Genomic DNA, 22,381 nt, shown 5'->3' on the forward strand with positions numbered 1-22,381 from the left:
TCACTGGAGACATTGCCCGATGCCAATTTTGTAGGCATCGCCCAACCCTAATTTGAGCATTTGATTTCTCATTTGAGAAGCTATTTTGAGAGTTTGAACAAAACGACAAACATAGCATTTGTTTTGTGAGTGTTCAACCTTTTACCATGTTTTTTGCATCTGTCCTGGCAGACTTTGGCTAATCAGGTCCATTTAACATAGGACCTTTGACTCCTTGATGCATTTTATTTGCTTAAATGTGATTGTTTATCATTAATCTCAGTGCCAAGACAAAGTAGTTGTGGATTTCCAAGTTCCCAAGTTACATGCTCTATTGCAACTTGTTGTTCTGTTGCACTTTTCCAAGCAATAAATGTGAAATTCTGAGTTAAATGGAATTGAACGTATTTGGAGCAGTGAGATTTCCGACATAACAGAAATCCAAACGGAAACGCCAACAAAGTGTGTTATTGTACAAAAATTCAGCTTAACGTGGAAGATTTGTTGCGTCATGCCTGTTTATGCTGTCATACAGTGTTTGTTTTGAGTTCAAATCACATGGGCATTGTCATTCTGCTGTTTTATATTCAACGTTTGCATGCATATAACGAGAACATGTCTGCCTTGTTATTTATGCACCGTGTGTGTGTTTTCAGTGGGGATCATAAGGCATTCCTCTCCGTGTTGGCGGCGGTGTCTCTGGTTCTGATCTTTCTCCTGGTTCAGCGTCACTGCTCGCTGGTGTCTAAGATCGCTCTGGCTCTCGGCCTGCTCGGAGTTTACAGCTATCGTGCCGCCGTCGGAAATGTCCTGTTCCCATGGCAACACAGCAGCCGTGCCGTCTCCAAGTAAGTTTGATGATATTTAAATATCTTATTGGCATTCCTTAAATGTCAAATGGTGAATAAATTAGCTCCCCTCATTATCGTTGTTGTCCAATTGTCTGATGTTTCTTCACTAACTTTATGTCCGTGAGCTCCTCGCGTCGGAAACCTGCCTGTTGCTAAACGGGGGGATGGAGTGTTTTTCGAGGCTTCAATTCTGACTGCCATGAGTGGAGGTTTGTTAAAAGGAATAGTTCATCTAAAAATGAAAATTCAAACTGTTGATGGTAGCCTGTTGATTGACTTCCATAGTATGGAAAAAAATGCTATGGATGTCGATGGCTACCTTAAAATGTTTGGTCACCAACATTCTTCAAAATCTCTTCTTTTGTGTTCTACAGAAGAAAGAATCATTTCATTTTTGGGTAAACTATCCCTTTAACAGGAATTACCTCAATTTCCTCTGTCTTTGGCTTGAATGAGACCATGGATGCTTCGGTCCAGAAAGGACCCAGATCTTGACTGGTCTTTCACACACTGGACAAATCACGTCAGCACCCATCAGACTGACCCTTTTTACTGGTCTTATTGTCACTGATTCATCGGTGCATCAGACTATGGAAGTAAAGTCAGTTTCGAACACATTGTCTTGTGTAGATGGAGCATATTAGATCAGCTTTTGAGATAGTCGAGCTCCTCAGTGACAGAGCTATTGCTCTTTTAAAGTATAACAGTAGTAGTTTCTCTGTAATATGTTTTATAAACCATAAGCTAAGTGTGTCTGAATATGATTATATAGTTTAGAGGTCCTAAGCACAAAGGGGCAGATGTTACAGACCATAAATACATATTCAAAAACCTTGAAACTGTATTTATTTTGCATTTATACAATAGCCTTCAGAAGTTTAGGGTGACTAAGATACGTTTTTTTTTTATGTTTTGAAAAAAGTTTCTTTTGCTCACCAAGGATGCATTTATTTAATCAATAATACAGTAAAAAAAAAGTAGTATTATGAAATATTATTACAATTGAAAATAGTTTTTTTTTCTATTTGAATAGTTTTTTATGTACTTTATTCCTGTGATTTTCAGTATCATTACTCCAGTCTTCAGTGTCACACGATCCTTCAGAAATCCTTCTAATATTCTGATTTGCTGCTCAAGAAACATTTCTTATTATTATCAATGTTGAAAATAGTTGTGCTACTTCATATTTTGCCGGAAATAATTAGAAAATAAGTCTGAGAGCACTATTTTGTACTATACCAGTTCTTCACACACACTCATAAAAGTACAAAGTCTTTTCTGAGGCACACACACACACACAGTTCCAGCTTACTCCTGTGACAAAATATCGCTGTTCGCCTCTTCCCCTTGACATTTACTCCCACCTAATTAAATCTTTGACCTCCTGCCCTTGGTGTAGCGCCACAGGCTGTGTTCCATTACACACTCTCCATATGACAGAGGGAGCGCGAGCGTGAGGTAATTGGCAGTGCCACCCTGTGCCACCAGAGTCACTCTCACACTCATTAATCACTGCAGGACATTGTTTGTGTTGCCCTGGCAACCTCTGGCTCGCCTGTTTAACAGACTTCCACTGACTTCTGCCCCATCAGTTACACTCCCTCTCTCTCCTTCGTTTTCTGTCTTTATATTACACATTTTCTGCTTTTGACCCAAATTAATGTTTATTATAGTGCATTTAAAGGGGTTGTTCAGCTAAAAATGAAAATATAATTTACTCTCATGTCATTTCAAACCTGTATGAATTTTTGTCCTCTACAGAGAAAAATGCACTGGTTGATTTCTTTCCATGCAATTAAAATAAATAGGAACTGGGGGTTTCAAGTCCCAAACAAATTCCCATTTATTTAAATTGCCTTTCAAGTAGTAAGCACGTGTATCAGGGAAATCACAGCACTGATCAGTGTTGGGCAGTAACGCATTACTTAGTAACGCGTTTCTGTAATTTGATTACTTTTTTAGTAATGGAGTAATTTAACGTGTTATAATTTTCAAAATAGTAATTAGAGAATAGTTACAAGCCGAAGTCTCTATACGATTTGAAAAGGGAGAAAAAAAAAGTACAGCAAAAGGTGGGATCGAACCCGGGTCGATCGCGTCAATAAGCCAACAAGACACGCTTATCCATCTGCGCCACTGGAGTTGATGTTTTACAGCCACTTTTAACTAAATGTAAATAAACACCCCGTATTTTTTTATTCCAGAGTAAGGGCAATTCATACAATACATTTAAACTGAGCTACTTTAATACCATCTCCGAACTTTCTACCACGACTCTGCTGTTCTTCGGCTGGTTCTTCCTGTATACGTTGATTGACAGATGTCTCGTCCAGTCAGCGGTGAGTAATCCCAAACCAATGGTGCTGTCTCAAACTATACCTACCTCTTCCTGTTTGTCTGATTTGTCGTTGTGTTTTCTGACTTGTTATTTTGTTTTCGAATTTGTCATTGTGTTTTCTGACTTGTTATAATGTTTTCTGAATTGTTGTTGTGCTTTCTGAATTGTTATTTAGTTTTTTAGACTTGCATTTGCGTTTGTAATTTGTTATTTTGTTTTCAGAATTGTGATCTGCTTTGCACTTCTAGGCCACCGTACCTTTGCCTAAGATCACGCAATCACACATGACCCAATGAACAAGCAAAAACTGTCCATGACAGCTGATTCAATTCTTCTTCTGTGTGCTGTTGTGTATGTGAGTGTGATCTAGCCATTAGCACAGTTAATACCTTTCTGAATAGATATGTAAATCACAGATGTTTCACGCTGCTCTTAGAAACGTAAACAACCTCAAGTCTGTTTTGCATCTGATTTATTCGTGTTAGAAGACCAAAACAAGAATTATTGCACCACATGCATGAAACAAGCTACTGAACAACTCGGTGTGTGGTATTTAGTCCATTCGAAATGTGTTTCTTCATGTAAACAAGAAGTATAAATAGCTTTTCTGAGTTCATAAGCATATTTTTAGCATGTACACAGCATAATTATGTTAGACAGCATCACATCTGTTACAGACCAGCCAATCCCAGAATGCAATGCAACAAGGTCAGTGAAAAATGGTACAAATCTAAGCTTAATTTTGAGCTCATTGTTGTGTGGTTTCGCTTTTTTGAAACAATGTTCTGCCTTTGATTAAAATTTTTTATAAATTAAACCAAAGCGCAGTCGACTGTAGTGGAGAAAAACCACAAACACACAAAAGTCGAGATGCTTTTTTTAAAATCAGAGTTTACGCTCAAAGCCGTTTACGGGGGAAATGATTGTTGTCAGAGAAAGCTGAGCGCAAAAGAAATAAACAGGCATTTTGGCAGAGACACAAATTTTGTAGTATTTGAGTGGCGTGTGGAAAATGAAGGTGTGGGGGAGCGTCTGAGTTCAGTAGTGACAGTATGAGATATCAGCTGAAGTGAACATCATAAACTGTGTTGTCTGAAAAGCATCTTACATTCAGAATATAGAATCTCCACAGTCGTACGACTTCAACAAAGCCCGTGTTTACCGTCAGAGAGGAAAACATGATTTCCAAAATCACTTCTCAAGGGACGGAGGAAATATTTTGAGCTGTTACAGGTCTGGTGAAATCATAGCGCTTTGAGCATTAAAGCTTAAGAGAACAAGCCAGAGAAATGAGCTGAAGCGCAGCCAGTTCCTGCAATAAATAATAAGGAAAAACAAAAGGAAAAAATTCAAATACATTTTCTTCAGGCAGGGCAGATGTACTCGCTGAAAAGAAAACATATCCAAGTAGTAACTCCACAGTTGATTACTGGTTGATGAATTTTTCTGTTGACTTCATGTTCAGTAGCTCACGTGTGACTGATGGGACTTTTTCTGTACTCTTTTTTTGTTGTTGTTGTAATATATACTAGGTTTGTGCCCTTGAAAAGGGAATGATTATTTATGTATGTATGTATTTATTTATTTATTTTAATTAGTCTCTCTCTATACACACACACACACACACACACACACACACACAGGCAATTAAAAGTTTGGAATATTTACGATGTGTAAAGTTTTTGAAAGAAGTCTCTGATGCTCACCAAGACTGTATTTATTTGATCAAAAATACAGTAAAAACAGTAATGTTTTCGATTTAATTATATATTTTAAAATGTAACTTATTCCTGTGATGGCACAGCTGAATTTTCTATTATGTAATATAATCTATTATTCTGATTTGCTGCTCAAGAAACATTTCCTGTTATTATCAATTCTGAAAACAGTTGTGTTTCAGTGTTAAAAACAATGTTCTTAAGGAAACATTGAAACCTTAATACATTTTTTGTCAGTATTTTTATTTCAATATATTTATTTATTCGCTTAAATACTTATTTATTTATTGAATGGAAAGTTCAAAAGAAAAGCATTTATTTGAAACAGAACTTTGTAAATGTCTTTACAGCTTCCTGTTTCCATCAGAAACCAAAACTTTGAACGATGTTCACGAACACTGTGAAGTGTGGTATTTATTCTCTTTACCATGCAGTGTGAAGGATTTCACTCAGTTCACTGAGCATTCTGATTCTATTTTAGCAAGTGAAGAACAATTTTTTACTCACGTGTGTTAAGTATTAGGTACGTTACGGTGTCTAACAGACAGCATGTTGAAGCCGCTCAGGCTGACATTTTTCCTTCTTCTCAGAAAGCAATGACGTAGTCAATATATCCAGTGGTGTGGGTTTTTCAGGAAATGTGCGTGCTTGTATTGTGTACTTTGTATTGCGCATGTTATTTTTTGACATGCATCGATGTTGAAATATTTAAATGATGTGGATTTGAAAAAAACACAATTTATTTATTAGCCGGCGAGTACTCAGTGAAGTGATTGATGCCCATAAATTGTTTTGTCAGTGGTTTTACTACTGATATTCCTACCGGCAGCCAGACTACATTTTTGACGGGCATGATAACATGCATAAGGGGTGAACTGTGTTTGATTTTTGGGTATTATAAAACATACTGGAGGCATTCAAAATGGTTTTTGGATATAGTGCATTATACTTATTTTGTGATTTCAATTACATATTACTCAGAGATTGATACATTTGACTTGTCAAAAATGTTACATTCAGCTGTTACAAATTTTTGAAAATCAAGTTCATTTTCATTCAATTTCATTTCATTTTTTTTGCCAGGAAAGGAGTGGTTTTGATGCACAAAGTTGTTCTTATTGTCTCTGTAACAAAACATCTTTTATTTAAACCCATGAAAACACAGATCCTGTTGTAAATAATAGTGAAAAATCACTTGTTGATCCATTATTACCCCTTAGCAGATTTTGACTCTTATATAAAATGTAACCTCTCTATATACTGTATTTAAGATTCCTGACAAGTTTGTTGGTTGTTTGTCTTTACCAAACTCCACACAGAGAGTCAAAAAATTATGTTTTATACATCAAACATGATTTTATACAACAAACCAAACTTTTTTTTCAGTTAGGTTTTGAAGGCCACATTCATATATTCACATTCACATTCATATATTCATATTCAGATAAAGCAGCAGTGACGTGTATCTGCGTGTAGGGTTTTCCAAAGGCCACATATGAAACTGTACTCCCCTGCACCCTTGAGAGTACTCGCCTCAAGAGCTCTGCCCTCCAGAGGGAGCAGGGCACGGTCCTTGAAGCTCACTTTCAAGTGGAATTTGCCCTTTTTTCTCAGTGTTTTAGATCCAAACACATCTGAAGAGACTAATTGAAAGCACTGCGGCACACCTGCGTCAGGACGAGGCCCATAAAAAGCTCTGTATTTTTATCCTGATTAATCTAGGGGTATGTGTTGTGCTGACGCCTCATTTGAGAATATTTATGCATGCGGATCCCACATAGAGATGGAAATGAATTCTGCCTCAGATCAAGAAGTATAGACACATTACTGTGTGCACACACTCACATATTTCTCTTTTAAAGCACTATGAGAGACTACCTGTATAAAAAATGTATTAGACAACAAGTGTGACGTGTAACTCGTCTCTCATGGTTTGTGCTACAAACATGGCTGATATCTCAAATCGTGTGGCTTGCCGAGGAGAGGTGTGCAGGTGCTTTTCTGAGCAATCAGATGTGCAATTTCTGCCTGGCGGACAGTAAAATAACCCCATAGGGATGGTCTTGAGCTGTATCAATGGACCAGAATATCAATAGATAGACAGACATGGAGATGAGCTATTTTGGCCATTACCCTGAACATCACTGCAACATCCTAGCAATGATGGCACAACTTTTGCATGTGTTTGTTAATCATTATAACCTGAATGACACTGGGTCAAAGTGCTCTGCTCTAGGGCTAATATATATATATATATTTTGTTACTTCATTCAGTCTTTAATGCATGTTTGCATCTATGTATCTTTTTTTATATTTACATTTTTTGCTTTATTTATTCAGTCATTTATTTATTTATTTGAACAAACTTTTATTTTTTATTCAATATTTATTTTTATTTTTTCTTATTTTTTTTATTTATTCATTCATTCATTTGTTCATTACAATGTTTTATCTTTTTTCATTTTTTGTTTCTTTTATTAATTTGAGTTAGTTTGTTCATTTGATGTTTCTTTCTTTTCATTCATTCATTCATTCTTTATAAGAAATTAACAGCAGCCACCCACAACACCCTAGCAACCTATTTATATTTATTTTTATTTTCTTTTTATGTATTTTTTCTTTTTTTTTCTTTTTATGTATTATATTTATTAAATCTTTATTTTATATTTTTATTTCCTTATTTTTATTTGGATTTTCTTATTAACGTTTAATCGTATTGAATTTTTATTTTTATTTATTTATTCCAATATTTTGTGCTTTTTCATTTTTTTTTTTTTTTTATATAAATTTTTGTTATTTTGTTAGTTTGTTCATTTGATCTTCCTTTTTTTCTTTATTTGCTCATTCATTCACTTGTTCATTCTTGCAGTCGTTCAGTCTTATTATTTATCAAAATTCAAAACCCTAGCAACCACCCACAACACCCTAGCAACCATCTAGAACACCCTAGGAATCATGGCACGACTTTCGCATGTGTTAATGTTGGCCATAATAACCTGCGTGACTCCAGGTCAAAGTGCTCTGCTCTAGGGTTAAAGGTCATAATGTTCTCTCATTTCCTCCAAAATCAGACAGACAGCTGCGGACAAAACAGATTAGCAACACTGGAATTGAATAAAACAGAAAGACGGGGGTGAATGAATAAATAAACAGACATTTTGTGTCTTCAGCATATTTATTGAGTTTATGTAAGTCAGCGCGTGGGGTCTGTTGTCTGGAGAACACCGACCATGGTCTTGCACAATGTTTGCCTTAATAAGAGCGGACATTTTTAAATCTGACGCAATATCTGGCAACCCAAACCACCTTTCTTTCACGCATATCACACACACACTGATATTATTGTTATTTTTGTGCATTCCACACACCTTCAGTGCCAGACTGAAAACCGTCAGACCGAGTGAATCGCTGGCAGAACTCGATTAGCGATTAGAGATTAACGATGTTCAAATAAATGCTATGCAAAAAAATATCAAACGTCAATCTGTTTGGCTAGATCTGCACAGTTTCTGAGAGTAAGGATGGACAGGTTTTTTTTTGCTGGATTTGACACAGTTTACAAGGTTCATAATGTTTGTGAATCCAGCACATTGTATAATGAGCCTCATTTACATGGATTTGCCTAATGAAGAATGACCTATTTAAATATGCATGTTGCAGCACTGTAAAAGTGCATATGCAGCTAGTTTTGTTGGACATTGTAATGTTGAGTATCAAATATGTTCAGATTAATCTTCACTTTCAGTGTTATTTGTCACTGGAAACTTGGCCAGGTTATTGCCTTGTAGACCATTCAAGACGAACTGTCAGTATGAACATGAGTTCAGTAGTAAAACATGATTCCAGTGCAGTTATTGTTTTTTTTGTTTTTATTAAGAAGCTTTTGCTGACATCAGCGATTTGAGGTGCACTTTTTGTTAGTTTTACTCATTCTGTGGCAAAACAGAGCTTCATAAATGTTCATATTTCTAGAAATACATTTTCTCTAGCAGCCTTTAGCCGTGCAGTCTGTTCATCCACAGCAGTTTAGTGGAGCTTGTTTAGCAGCAACCTGTCACAGAGGGGGCGGGGCTTAGGAGTAACACCTTCTGATTGGTGCTTACTAATGAGTCGTAGCCTATTAGGAACACCATTTGATTGGTGCTGACTGAAGGGGCGGGGTCTACAAAGAACACCTGATTGGTGCTCAGTTCTCCACCTCTTTCTTTAAAAAAAATAAATCATTTCTAATCAATGACTTAATAACCACAAACAACCTGGATTTTATGTTTCTAAACGAAACATGGCTAGAAGACAGCTGTAGTGCAACGGTCCTCAATGAAACAGCCCCTCCTAACTTTACTTTCATGAGTGTTTGCAGGACTGTTAGGAGAGGTGGAGGTGTAGCTGCTCTATTTAAAGATGTCTATCAATGCAAGCAAGTATCATTTGGTCAGTACTTGTCTTTTGAATATATAGGGATTGTGTTGAAAGGTGCGCCACGCATTCTGTTTATCATTATTTACAGGCCTCCAAAATACTCTCCAGCCTCTGTTGAAGAGTTCACAGAAATGCCATCAATGATTTCCTCAGAGTTTGACTGTTTTGCTATTGCAGGGGATTTTAATATTCACATAGATAATGCAGAAAACAAAACTACAAAAGAAATTATAACCGTTTTAAACACTTTTGACCTGATTCAGCATGTGCATGAACCCACACACAATCGTGGACATACTCTAGATTTAATCATCAGTAGAGGTCTAAACATTTCATCCATTGTTATTAAGGACGTAGCACTATCTGCACTATCTGATATTTTCTTTAATATATTGATCTCTGTTACCACTGAATCTAGATCTGTCTCTGTCAGAAATGTCAGAAAGAACGAAAACACTAGTGTGCTATTTATGGAGGCTATATCTTTAACACCAAGCATTTCTGCAGACTCTGTTGATCTTCTCCTTGATTCCTTTAACTCAAAAGTTAAGAATGTTATTGATGACATTGCTCCTTTGAAAGTCAGCAAGAAGACTGGCAGACAGAAATCAGCTTGGAGAAAATCAACAGCAGTTCAGAGTATGAAAAGACAATGCAGAAAAGCAGAACGGATGTGGCGGAAGACGAAACTTGAAATCCACTATAGCATATATAAAGATAGCCTTCGTGCTTTCAATGTGGAACTAGGCAAAGCTAGACAGTCATTCTTCTCAAACCTTATAAACAGTAACTTAAACAACACTCGCACTCTTTTTGCTACTGTTGAGAGACTGACAAACCCCCCAAGTCAGATTGCCAGTGAAATGCTCTCCGACAGCAAATGCAATGAGTTTGCTTCCTTCTTTTCTGAGAAGATCAATAATATCAGGAAGGCGATTAGCACATCCCCAAGTTATGCAGAGGTTAGACAGATTCGACCACAATATCAAAAAGAAGATACTATGTCTGCTTTTGAAGAAATTGATAGCAAAATTTTGGAAGAAATAGTACAGCACCTTAAATCGTCAACCTGCTATCTTGACACACTTCCCACATATTTTTTCAAAAGGGTGCTTAACTGTTTGGAAGCAGATCTCTTAGAAGTGGTGAACGCCTCACTTCTTTCTGGGACTTTTCCAAACTCCCTGAAAACTGCAGTTGTTAAACCCCTTCTGAAAAAGAGCAATCTTGATAACACCATATTGAGCAACTATAGACCAATATCAAACCTTCCTTTTATAGGAAAGATTATTGAAAAGGTAGTCTTTAATCAGCTGAACAAATACTTAAACTCAAATGGATACCTGGACAATTTTCAATCTGGTTTTCGACCGCATCACAGCACAGAGACAGCGCTCATTAAGATAATAAATGATATTCGCTTGTGATTTTTTTTTTTTCTTTTCTTTTATGTAAAGCACTTTGAATTACCATTGTGTATGAAATGTGCTATACAAATAAACTTGACGTGCCTTGCCTTGCCTTGCATTCTTTCTTTCTTTCTTTTTCTTTCTTTCTTTCTTCATTAATTCATTTGTTTGAACCTTGATTTTTGTTTTTCCTTCTGTTCATTAGTTTGTCCATTTGATTTTCTTTTTGTTTGTTCATTTACTGATTGATTTATTCATTTATTTATCCAATTATTCATAAATATGCATTTATTAATTCAAATTGTTTGTTTCTTTTGTTATTCATTTGTTCTTTTTTTTGCTCAATTGTTCATGCAGTTCTTCAGTATGTTTGTTTGTTTTTTCAATGATTTGATCTTTCTTTTTTATTTTCATTCGTTTGTTATTTTGTTCCTTTGATCTTTTTTTTGCTTATTCATTCATTCATTCATTCTAAATGGATGTTCATTTTCATTTTTTTCTTTTGATTATTTGATTTTGTTTGTTTATTTGTTAATTTCTTCAATTGTTTAGTTTTCCTGAAATTGAAGTCTCTTTCTTCCTTTCTTTTAAATGTTTTCATTTTCATTATTTTATTTTGTTCATTCCTTTATTTATTTGATCTTTCTTTTTAATTTATTTGTTAATTCCTGTGATTGTTCATTATTTGTTTGTTTAAATTTTTTATTTATTTTGTAATTAGTTTATTTATTCCAGTTCTTTCTTTCTTTCTTTCTTTCTTTCTTTCTTTTTGAATGGACACTCATGCGTTCAATCGCTCTCATTCTTTCTTTCACACTCTCTGATTGAGTTGCTCTAATTGTAGATAAATAAAGCATGATGTCATCTGCTAATGTGTTTTGGCTCTCCCTCTCCTTTCTTATGCTGTAGTTCACAATAGCATTTTAAAACAACTTGGCACTTTGTCGCATCATGTAATTTCATACCTGGTGTGACTTTCTCACTTCTGCGGAACTGAAATTTTGAAAAATGATTCATTCTGCTCTTTTACATATAATGAAAGCTCATATGACTTGAGAAGGATTGGAAAAGAATAGTGCAAACATTTTGTATAAACTCAATCTCCTTTTGTGCTCCACAGAAGAAAGTAAGTCATACAGGTTGTAATGAGTGTGAGTAAAACTGATTTTTTTTTCTTATGATGCACTCTGTTTTGAACCTTTATAAATATGATTTAAGAGTCCAGGGACCTGTACCATGAAGCCGGTTTAGCTGGCTAGCCAGGTAAGTTTCAGTTTAGTTTGCACCAATCCTGGGTTTTAGGTACCATGAAAGTGGCTTGGCTTTTAGCTGCGTTCATTACCATAGTAACTTATACTCCATGGCTAACCTGCTCAGGTTATGTTCTGGTTTAGAGATCTCAAACCGAAATTTGACCAATCAGCTTCAAGCAAAGTGACACATGTCTGACGCAATAAAGCCACTCCCCCAGTTTCTCTTACTCCAAATTAAAGGACGCTACTTAGTAAAACATTTTTAAAGATAAAATTGTCGGAATTTAGAGATGATTATTTTTTTATAATTATTTTATATGATTTATATAATTATTATACCCTTAATCCATTACACAAACTATCTTAGTTTAATAGTAATTATTAAGCTTTTATTTTAAATTAATATAAACATATAGATAATATGCAATATAAATACGTTTTAGAATCAATAGCTTTAAACATGACTACATATGAGCTTAGATTTTTAAGTGTTTTTATACCTCTAAATATTATCAACTCTATGAACTAACTTTACAACTTTTACTTTCACTTATAAGGCAAGATGTTTTCTTTAAGTTTTCCTCTTTGATGGATAGATCGTTTCATCTTGTAAATGTGTTTAAATTCTTCATATTGTTCAATATTTTAATCTTTGGTAGTGAATCGCACTGACTTTCTCAAGAAGTGAATCACAGTTTCAAGGCGTCTGATTGGCTGTTCATTACTGATGTCACTCTTTCATGTGCACGTGCTCCATTAACTCAGGATCAAGCCTGAGTTGACAGAGAAAGTTGATGATCAGCTTCATGGTACCAACAAAGCCGGATTGGACTGGTTTAATTTTGTCAACTCAAAGCTAATCCTGTAACCCCAAGTTTGTTCAGCCACCATCATGGTACAGGCCCCAAGTTTATTGAACTTAAAACAATAGTTTGTTGGGTAGCATTATTGTACACAGGATGTACAAAGGAACACATGAAATAGATCAAATAAACAAAAAAAGAATAAACAGGAAAAAAAAACAAATGAAAATGATCAAACATTTGTTCAACAATTGCTGGAATGAGCAAATGAGCAAAAGAAATAGAAAAATCAAACAAACAACCATTTAGGATGGATGGATGGATGGATGGATGGATGGATGGATGAATGACTGAATGAATGGATGGATGGATGGATGGACTGTAAAACTGCATGAACAAATGAGCAAAAAAAGATAAAAGGAACAAAGTAACAAAAGAATAAACAAAAATAAAAAAGAAAGGATCAAATAATTGAAATAAATAGCCACCATCATGGTACAGGCCCCAAGTTTATTGAACTTAAAACAATAGTTTGTTGGGTAGCATTATTGTACACAGGATGTACAAAGGAACACATGAAATAGATCAAATAAACAAAAAAAGAATAAACAGGAAAAAAAAACAAATGAAAATGATCAAACATTTGTTCAACAATTGCTGGAATGAGCAAATGAACAAAAGAAATAGAAAAATCAAACAAACAACCATTTAGGATGGATGGATGGATGGATGGATGGATGAATGACTGAATGAATGGATGGATGGATGGATGGATGGACTGTAAAACTGCATGAACAAATGAGCAAAAAAAGATAAAAGGAACAAAGTAACAAAAGAATAAACAAAAATAAAAAAGGAAAGATCAAATAATTGAAATATAAATAATTAAAAATAAATAAATAAATACTAAAGAATTGCCTGTATGAACAATTGAGCAACATTTTAAAAAGTTCAAATGAATAACAAAAGAAACAAACAGTTTGAATAAATAGACTGAACTTCTGGATGAATTCATAAATTAAAAAAAAATAAATAAATGAACAAACAAACAAAAAGAAAATCAAAGGGACAAACTAACGAATTAACAAAAATGAAAGATGGAAAAACAAAAAATTAAAGATCAAACAAATTAATTAATGAACAAATTAACAGGAAAGAAAGTCATACAGTTTGTATTAACATGAGTCTGAGTAAATGATGATTTAAATTTTTGTTAAAAACACTCCTTCATAACCTTTATAAATATTATAGAGTTCACAAAGTTTATTGAACTTAAAGCATTAGCTTTGCAAGTGGCATTATTGTGATAAAGCACAATAATTGTTCCTCATTTGTTTGTGCAGGTTAAAGCAAATCCAGAGTCTGGACTCTCGTTCAAGTGTGTGTGTGTGTGTGTGTCTGATGATTTTCTCCGGCCATCGGTTTGACACTTTTTACTGCTGCGTCACTCTCTCGGCATATGCATCCATGCCTGGGAACAGCGTGCCGTTGCCAAATTCCGGTTGGCATGGTAACGCGTGTTGGATTAAAGTGTTTTGTGTAGATGTAGTTTGCTCTCTGATGAAGCTTATTTACAGTGAAGAGGAACAGAGACACAGTGGTAATAAAAGTGATGAGATTTTCCTTCTTCTCCAGGGAAACTGCTGAAATCCCCCGCCTGTTTTGCTCTAATCACATTTAATGTGACTGATCCAGTGTTCTGTGAAACTGTAGAGTCTCAAGCTACAAGAGACTCATGATTTAACATAGTTAAAGAACATACAGTCACACTGCCCTTTCTAAAAGGAGCTTTTAAAAAACTGCACTATACAAGCAACTTACACAAAGTGCTTCTAAGCTATTCAAAGGGACAATGTACTGTATCTTAAACTAGATCAGATCATCATAAATGGATTGTATAATTTAATCAGAGAAGTATTTCTGGTTAAAGAACAAGGGTTTCAAATGAATGGATCTTGATTAGAGTGACAGCATTACACTTAAATGAACGCTAAATACAACTAGAATAGAGTTAAAAACAGTGATGAATGGCAGTGTTTAACAAATTGTTTTAGTATTAAGACAGACTTCTGTGCATAGAGACGAATCATTGAAAAATTTCAGTTTGAATTGACCCTTCGCCAAGACCCGCACCCCTTAGTTACTGTTGCTACGTCCGACAAGCCATGGCGCTCTAACACCACACATCATGTTCTCACGCTGTGAAAAATACATCGCAAAGAGGAAACTGACAACGTGCCGACAGACAAGACAGAGTATGAAACAAAGTCTCAGCTTTCAAATTTTGTCATTTTTTTAAAAACTTCAAACTATAAATACCGTTTTGTGGCTCTTTAATGTGTCGTGACGGATCGCTGTAGCACGTCAGTTCAAGCGGCATGTGAACCGTTCATCTCTTCCTCTTTACTAGTTATAGCACAAAATAAACATGAATGAACATCAGAAGGTATCTTGTTTCAACCGCGAAAAGATGTCAGTACACGCCATTTCTCAAGTTTAAGTCCACCGATGTTAGTCTACTCTCCTGTCTGATTTGTTTGTCAGACAAAATGGTATATTCGGCGTCATGATTGGTCAGATCACCTGTCAATCAAAACTCCCGGAGAAGGGTGAACAGGTTCATTTACATGAATCGGTCATAATTTAGATATAAATGGGTCATTGAATATACTTTGTCCTGACAGTAGTAGTATTCATTTGAGGTGTTTTGCTTGCGGTGTGGTCTATCTGTATCTTTGATGTTTTCCTGATATTGTCCCAGCAGTTTTGCTGCATCTACTACATTGTAAAAAGCAAGAAGGTGGTCTTTTTCAGGCGGTTTCTGCTGATTTCCTCCAGGTGACCCCGCTGACCTCCTGTAGGCTATAATAAGTAATTTCTGCTCTCTGCTGCAAAGCGCCAAACCTCACTGTTATTGATTCTCTCCAGACTTCACAAGCTTTGCCCGAGATGAAGACGAGCCTTCAAACTAAAGGGTGCTTGCAGTCGATATTGATTCTTCCGTGTGTTAGAAAGAGAGCGGTGAAAAAGTGAGTGTCTTCAATGATCCTAAACAAGAATCTTTCCTTCTGTTTTTCTCACGTTCTCTTTCAGGGGAACCGTTGAGGCGCGATTCGTCTACGTTTTCGTCCTTGGTATCTTATTCATCGGCGTGAAGGACCTGTTGCGTTCGCAGATGATGTCGTCAGCGGTGGACAGCAGGCGGCTGAAGAGCAGGGGACTGTGGGAAGTGTACAGTGGCGTGGTGTTATTGGTGGCTCTGTTGTTCAGAGCTCATAATTTGCCCACGCTGGCCTGCTGTCTGGTCATCCAGACAATCATGGCTCAGTTCATCTGGAAGAAGCTCCACTACGATGCCGCCCAGACCACCATCATGCACTGCTGGTTCGGCCAGGCTTTCTTCTACTTTCAGGTAATGAGGAGAGGAGAGCATCTATAAGAATGGCTTTGTTAAGTGTAGACAATAGAGGTCTGGTTTCCTCCATTAATGCATATTGATTAAATAATTGCAGTTTCATTGTTCTCAGGATGTTTTTACACATTCGGGTCGATCGCTCGGCCCAAACCCAAGTTTGATTCCATCAAGAGTTTGAACACTTTTCACATTGGATTGATGAATGGTTTACATTGAAATCGTGAATAAGAATGATTCGGGCTATTTGGCACAGAATCTTGTTATGTTTGTGTTATCAACGTTGTAATACCACCATTGAGAGTAGTTAATGAAGAAGCAAAGGCGGTAAAAATGGGAAGCAAGTATAGAAAGTAAATGTTTTTGTATGGTTTAACTAACAAAATTGTACACATGCAAAACTGTACTTTTGACTTTCTGATGCAGTGTTATTGTAAACTAAAACCATTAAAACATTTTTAACTGAAAAAAACTACAATAAAATATAAATATTAGGAAAATATTAAACATAAATACTATTTAGAAATGTTGCCTTGAAAAAAACATAAAAAAAACTTAAAATTAAAATTAAAAATGTTGTCTTGGCAACTAACTGAAATAAAAAGTTATGTTAAAATACTAAAATTACTAAAACTAAAACTGAAGTGAAAATAAATTAAACCTAAATTAAAGTTAAATATAAATAAATAAAAATGGCACAAGTACACAACAAAATTGCTAAAATCTAAACTAAAATTAAAACTGAAAATATAAAAATACAAGCTAATTCAGTGTTGAAAACAATTTTTTTCCTTAATATTCTTGTGGAAACTGTGATGCATTTTTTCAGGATTCTTTGATGAATAATGTAATAGAAATATTTTGTAACATTATAACTGTCTTTACTGTAACTTTTGATCAATTCAATGCGTCCTTGCTGATAATAAGGCATCACAGGAATAAATTACATTTTAAAATATCAAATAGAAAATTATTTTAAATTGTAATAATATTTTACAATATTACTGTTTTTACTTTTTTTTATTTTTTCATCAAATAAATGCAGTTTTGGTAAGCAGAAGAGACTTCTTTTCAAAACGTTGCATATTTGTAATTATTCAAAACTTTTAGTATAAATGACAAACATTAGTATAAAATGACATCAAAACTGACAGACATGAAATAAAAGTCACCAAACTTTTTGTCCGACCACTGGCAGACAGGTGGACTGTTTATAAACCTGATCAAAATAATCAGGTTTATAATGATACATCAAGAGTAAATCAAATCAAATCAGAGCTGAGTTGTGTGTGTGTGTGTGTGTGTGTGTAATTAAGGGTCATAAACGGTGCTTTACTGGCCAATTATCATTTAAAGCGCCCGAGCATGGAATTATGTGCTTGACAATGACATCATCATCAAAAGGACAGTCAGGGTCAATGCAACGGAACTGTCAAAGGACGGATATATTCTTCTCTCTTTCTAGCCATTAAGCAGGGTGGAAGTGATTGTTAATTGTAAATTGTCACATTGATTTAGCTCATTTTGTCAGGCCAGGCGCTTTTTCCGCCCCCACCCTGTCACTGCAAACTAGCATGAAATAATGGGACTAAGAGAGGCAAGAGGAGAGCGTTGAGAAGGAGGATTTTCCAATCTGCCTGTCCTGACAGGAGCAGCCGGAGTGACAGGCACAGCCACCTGTGAGCCACTGACAGGAAAGAGCAGGATATGTTAGTTTATTTCCCCTCTTCCTCATCCGTCTATCAGCCGAGGGACCCTCAGACTCGAGTCTGTCAGCAGAGACTAGAAACACACGGCGCTTCTCTCATCACACCTGAATAACTGCAGGATGCCTCAAACTATACATGTGCTGGTATTCGGTAATGCGATATATCACGGTAATGAATATGCACGATATTGTTATCGTGGGCACTTCTAAATACCGTGAATAATTATATATTACAAATTATTCAGAATTTTGAATGCATTTTAAGAATACTTTTCCCATCAACTGGTCAAAATGCACAATTAAAACTAAATTTCAATATCGTGATAATACCGTATACCGTGATAAAAGCATTAACAATTAATCGCAACATGAAAATTTGATACCGGCATATCCCTACCTCAAATCTCTGCTGCATCACTTTACTACTGTTTATATCAGCCGTTTCCAAACTTTCTTTGTCAGCTGAACCCCTCAGACGTAAAATATTTACCTGAAATCCCGCTTGAAATTTTAGGTTATTGTTTAAATCATTTAATGACACATTCGCGTGTCCATGGTTAATGTTGGTTAATGGTCAAATGACATGAATGTTTTTTTTAGCAACTGTTTTATTTTTTTATTATTATTTTGTTTAAATTGTTTACATATATATGTCTCAACATATTATATAGGGATTTAAAAAAACTTTTTTAGTTAGTGTTTTATTTTGATTTGTTTTTATTTTAAAGTTATTTCGCTTTATAATAATAATAATAATTATAATAATCAGTAGTAGTATTTAACTCTATAAAAAATTAAGATATAAATATATTACTGTTGTAAATTAAATTGTAAATTATCCTGTGAAATTAAAAAAAGAGTAGTTGATAGTTATAATAATTTATTTTACACTGGAATTTACAATATTAATATTTATATCTTAAATTCTCCACTTTCAATCGTTCAGATCCTCAAGCTTTTATTTTGGTGGAATCCTGTTGAAGTACTGTAAACTTCTATCCACAGAAATGCTGGAAATTATGCAAACGTGTAAATAAAGTGAACGTGGCGCACATTGCATTCCCAAAATGAAATGCAGCCCAAAAGACTATATAAATATTGAATAAAATCTCTGCCTTTGATTTTATAATCTCACAATGCTATATCAAGATTTCAGTTTTATTGAGATGTTCATCCACATTTATTTAATTTAGCATTTAATTACTAGCGTACCCCTAATGAGCATATATTTACAATACAAGCCCCTAGCACAAAGTATTAAATAACTTTGTTATACAAGCAAGCCCCTAGCTCCAAAATATTAATTCCCCTCACCATCATGTTATTCCAGACAGCCATGACAAATACATTTTTGGGGTCTTTATAAAATGTTAAAATGTATGTCAACTGTTTGTGTTTATGTTATATGGTCTCTTCAGGGAAACTCTAATAACATTGGGACGGTGGACATCTCTGTGGGTTTTGTGGGTCTGGAGAGTTACGTAGAAGCACCTGCCATTTTCCTGACTGCGCTGAGCACCTACGCAGGACCGCTGCTCTGGGCCTGTCATCTGCTGTGTTTCCTCAGCTCACAGAGAGACAGGTAACACACACACACACAAGCTCATGTAATATTGTAGGAATGCTGTTGTATGATCTTATAGCATTCTTATATAATACGTAATTTCCACTTTGTTATATGGATATGCTAATATGGCTAGATTTGCATTTTCTTTACAGAATACCAATGCTTGCAATACACCAAAAGAATAGAGCTGAAGGAGCATATATAATAATTTTTTTTGTAGTCAGCAAAATAATAGTGTTGAATATCCATAAATATAAATATATTTTTGTGCTTGTAAACCTTGTTGATAAAAAAAAAACTATTTTTTTAATATACATATATTTTTTTTATGTAAGGCAGCAAAAGTATATTGATAAATGGGCATAAAACCTGTCATTTATATATATAATTTTTTTTTTTTTGTAAGCAATATTTAACTTATAATAACATAATATTGTATAAGCAAGCAATATATATTGAAAAATTGCTTCCAGTGTGAATAATTGTGTCTGTAGCTCAAACAGCAATCGAAAAAAAAAAAACAGAAATAGATGACATTTCAAGACAAAATATACTACCTTTCAAATGTCTGGCTCAGTAAGATTTTTTATTTTTTTAAGAAAATATTTTTTATTCAGCAAAAATAGATTCAATCAATCAAAAGGTTTCTGTTTCAAATAAATGCTGTCCTTCAGAACTTTCTATTCATCAGAGGATCCTGAAAAAAATGCATCACAGTTTCCTCAAAAATAATAATCAACACAACTGTTTTCTACATTGCTAATAATAAGAAAAGTTTCTTGAGCAGCAAATCAGTATATTAGAAAGATTTCTGAAGGATCATGTGACACTGAAGACTGGAGAAATGTCTGCTGAAAGTTTACCATCACAGGAATAAATTACTTTTAAAAATATATTCACAAAGGAAACTGCTATTTTAAATGTACAAATATTTCACAATATTACTGTATTTTTGATCAAATAAGTGCAGCCATAAGGGCTTCTTTCAAAAACATTAAAAAATCTTACCCACCCCAAATGTTTGAACTGCAGTGTATTTACATATTTGTTTAGTTGGTGCTTGTACCTGAAGCATTCAGTGTGTTTTATCAGGAGTCGAAAGCCGTGATCTCGGCATTGTTAGTGTCAAGGTTAGTACTTTACCTGAGCTACAGGAACAGTAACACTGCAGAAATGCTAGAGGACGGTCTGAATGGAGCTTGTACGTTAAGTGTTTCGAGCTGAATGCTGCCTTACAAACACAGTAATCATACTGAACATGGTCGACATCCAAAAAGGCCTTTTGAGCTCTTGAGAAGCTGGGATCAGCAAAAGCTAGTCCTGAAGAAACACAAACAACCGATAGTTTCGACTCTAAATTCTGATTGGATGAGTTGTTTTTGAAGTGCCGCCCATCCCTAGTAGGTGATCATATATTAATGAGGGATATTACTGTTGACTAAAACTAAAACTATAAAAAAAAGGTCTATACTTGAAATAAAATAAATGTTAACTAAAATAAAATGTTACAAAAATATTTATATTATAGATTTATTTTATATCAAACTTATTTTATTTTTCATTTTGAAGTACTAAAATAACTAAAACGGAAATAAAAATCTATAAAAAGAGATAAATAAACTTCTAAAAATGACAAAAACGACAAAATTACAGAAACTTTAAGTAAAGTTGAAAATGAAAATTGAAAATATGAAAGGAAGTGTTTTTTATTGCCATAGTTAAAGTTTGGCAAAGAACATTGTTTTACACAACATGGCCCCTTTAAACAGAGTTTTATGCAATAATGCTGCAAAAGCCATCCGGTGTGACACTTGTTCTATTAAAAATACTGCAGTGCAGTAAAAAAGCTTAAAATGACTTATGAATTATAGTGCAATAACAGCACTTCTGTAATTCACTGTAATAAAATCTTTTTTTTTTCTCATAGCAAAACTCTTCTTTCATTTCCTTTAGAAGCCTTCAAAATTTGTGCTGCAGTTTTACTTTAGTTACTTTAAAATAGAAGAGAGACAAAATAAGGACTGTTTTCAAAGATTCAGGACACATCCACATATCAGTGATGCGTAATTACAGAGCATTATGGGAATATGAATCAGTGCTAGTCTTCTTTAGATAATTGTTTTAATGGTGCTTGAAGTGATCTGTCAGAGTGAATGAGGATTCGGGGGGCAGTTATTAGAACTCAAGCTGGTAATGATGTTACAATTAGAGCCACTCACAGAACAATGAATAATGGAAATCATGCCGAGACAATCAGACTCACACACACACACATTTTACTGGCCTCTCAATTTTTACACACTGAAATTATTCTTTAAAGGGGTCATATGATGCTGCTAAAAAGAACATTATTTTGTGTATTTGGTGTAATGAAATGTGTTTATGTGGTTTAAGGTTCAAAAAACACATTATTTTCCACATACTGTACATTATTGTTTCTCCTCTATGCCCCGCCTTTCTGAAACGCGTCAGTTGGGGGATGGGGGTGTTAGAACGAGCCGTTTTAGGTAGGCGTGGTTGACTCTTAACTTTTATAAAGAATATCTCTTTGGATTTGAGACTTTAGTCTTTGCAACTTTACAGATCTTCTTTATGCACCAAGAGCTTGTAACACTCCAAAGAGAAAGGAAAAATTGAAATCGCATCATATGACCCCTTTAAGAGGTCATTCCATGAGCAATCAAATTTTCCTTGGTCTTTTGAGCCAATTGAGTTCAATGTGCCATCAAAACATACTGTAATGTTCAGTACTCAAGACTTCCTCCACACGTTCTGACGTCAGACCAAGACCACCCACATCCACAATGCCTTTCTGGTGTTCAAAAAATTTGTCCATCCAGTCATGATGGGGTAAAAAGGAGCAAGTACTGTAGGATAGATACTGTTATTATTGAACAGCAGAAGAACTAAAGAGAGACTGCATT

General features: G+C 34.8%; 1 protein-coding gene across 1 annotated transcript in view; it reads left to right on the forward strand.

Annotated features, from left to right (window-relative positions):
- pigg (phosphatidylinositol glycan anchor biosynthesis class G (EMM blood group)) overlaps positions 1-22,381 on the forward strand; it is a 107,394-nt gene that overhangs the window by 79,428 nt on the left and 5,585 nt on the right. Inside the window, exons 11-13 of the mRNA XM_016515224.1 lie at positions 636-827; positions 15,864-16,182; positions 19,309-19,472. Of these exons, the coding sequence (XP_016370710.1) occupies positions 636-827; positions 15,864-16,182; positions 19,309-19,472 (675 nt within the window). The remainder of the gene's footprint in view (positions 1-635; positions 828-15,863; positions 16,183-19,308; positions 19,473-22,381) is intronic.

The sequence above is a fragment of the Sinocyclocheilus rhinocerous genome, unplaced genomic scaffold, assembly GCF_001515625.1.
Source record: "Sinocyclocheilus rhinocerous isolate Xijiao unplaced genomic scaffold, SAMN03320098_v1.1 scaffold297, whole genome shotgun sequence".
NCBI classification, from domain to species: Eukaryota; Metazoa; Chordata; class Actinopteri; order Cypriniformes; family Cyprinidae; genus Sinocyclocheilus; species Sinocyclocheilus rhinocerous.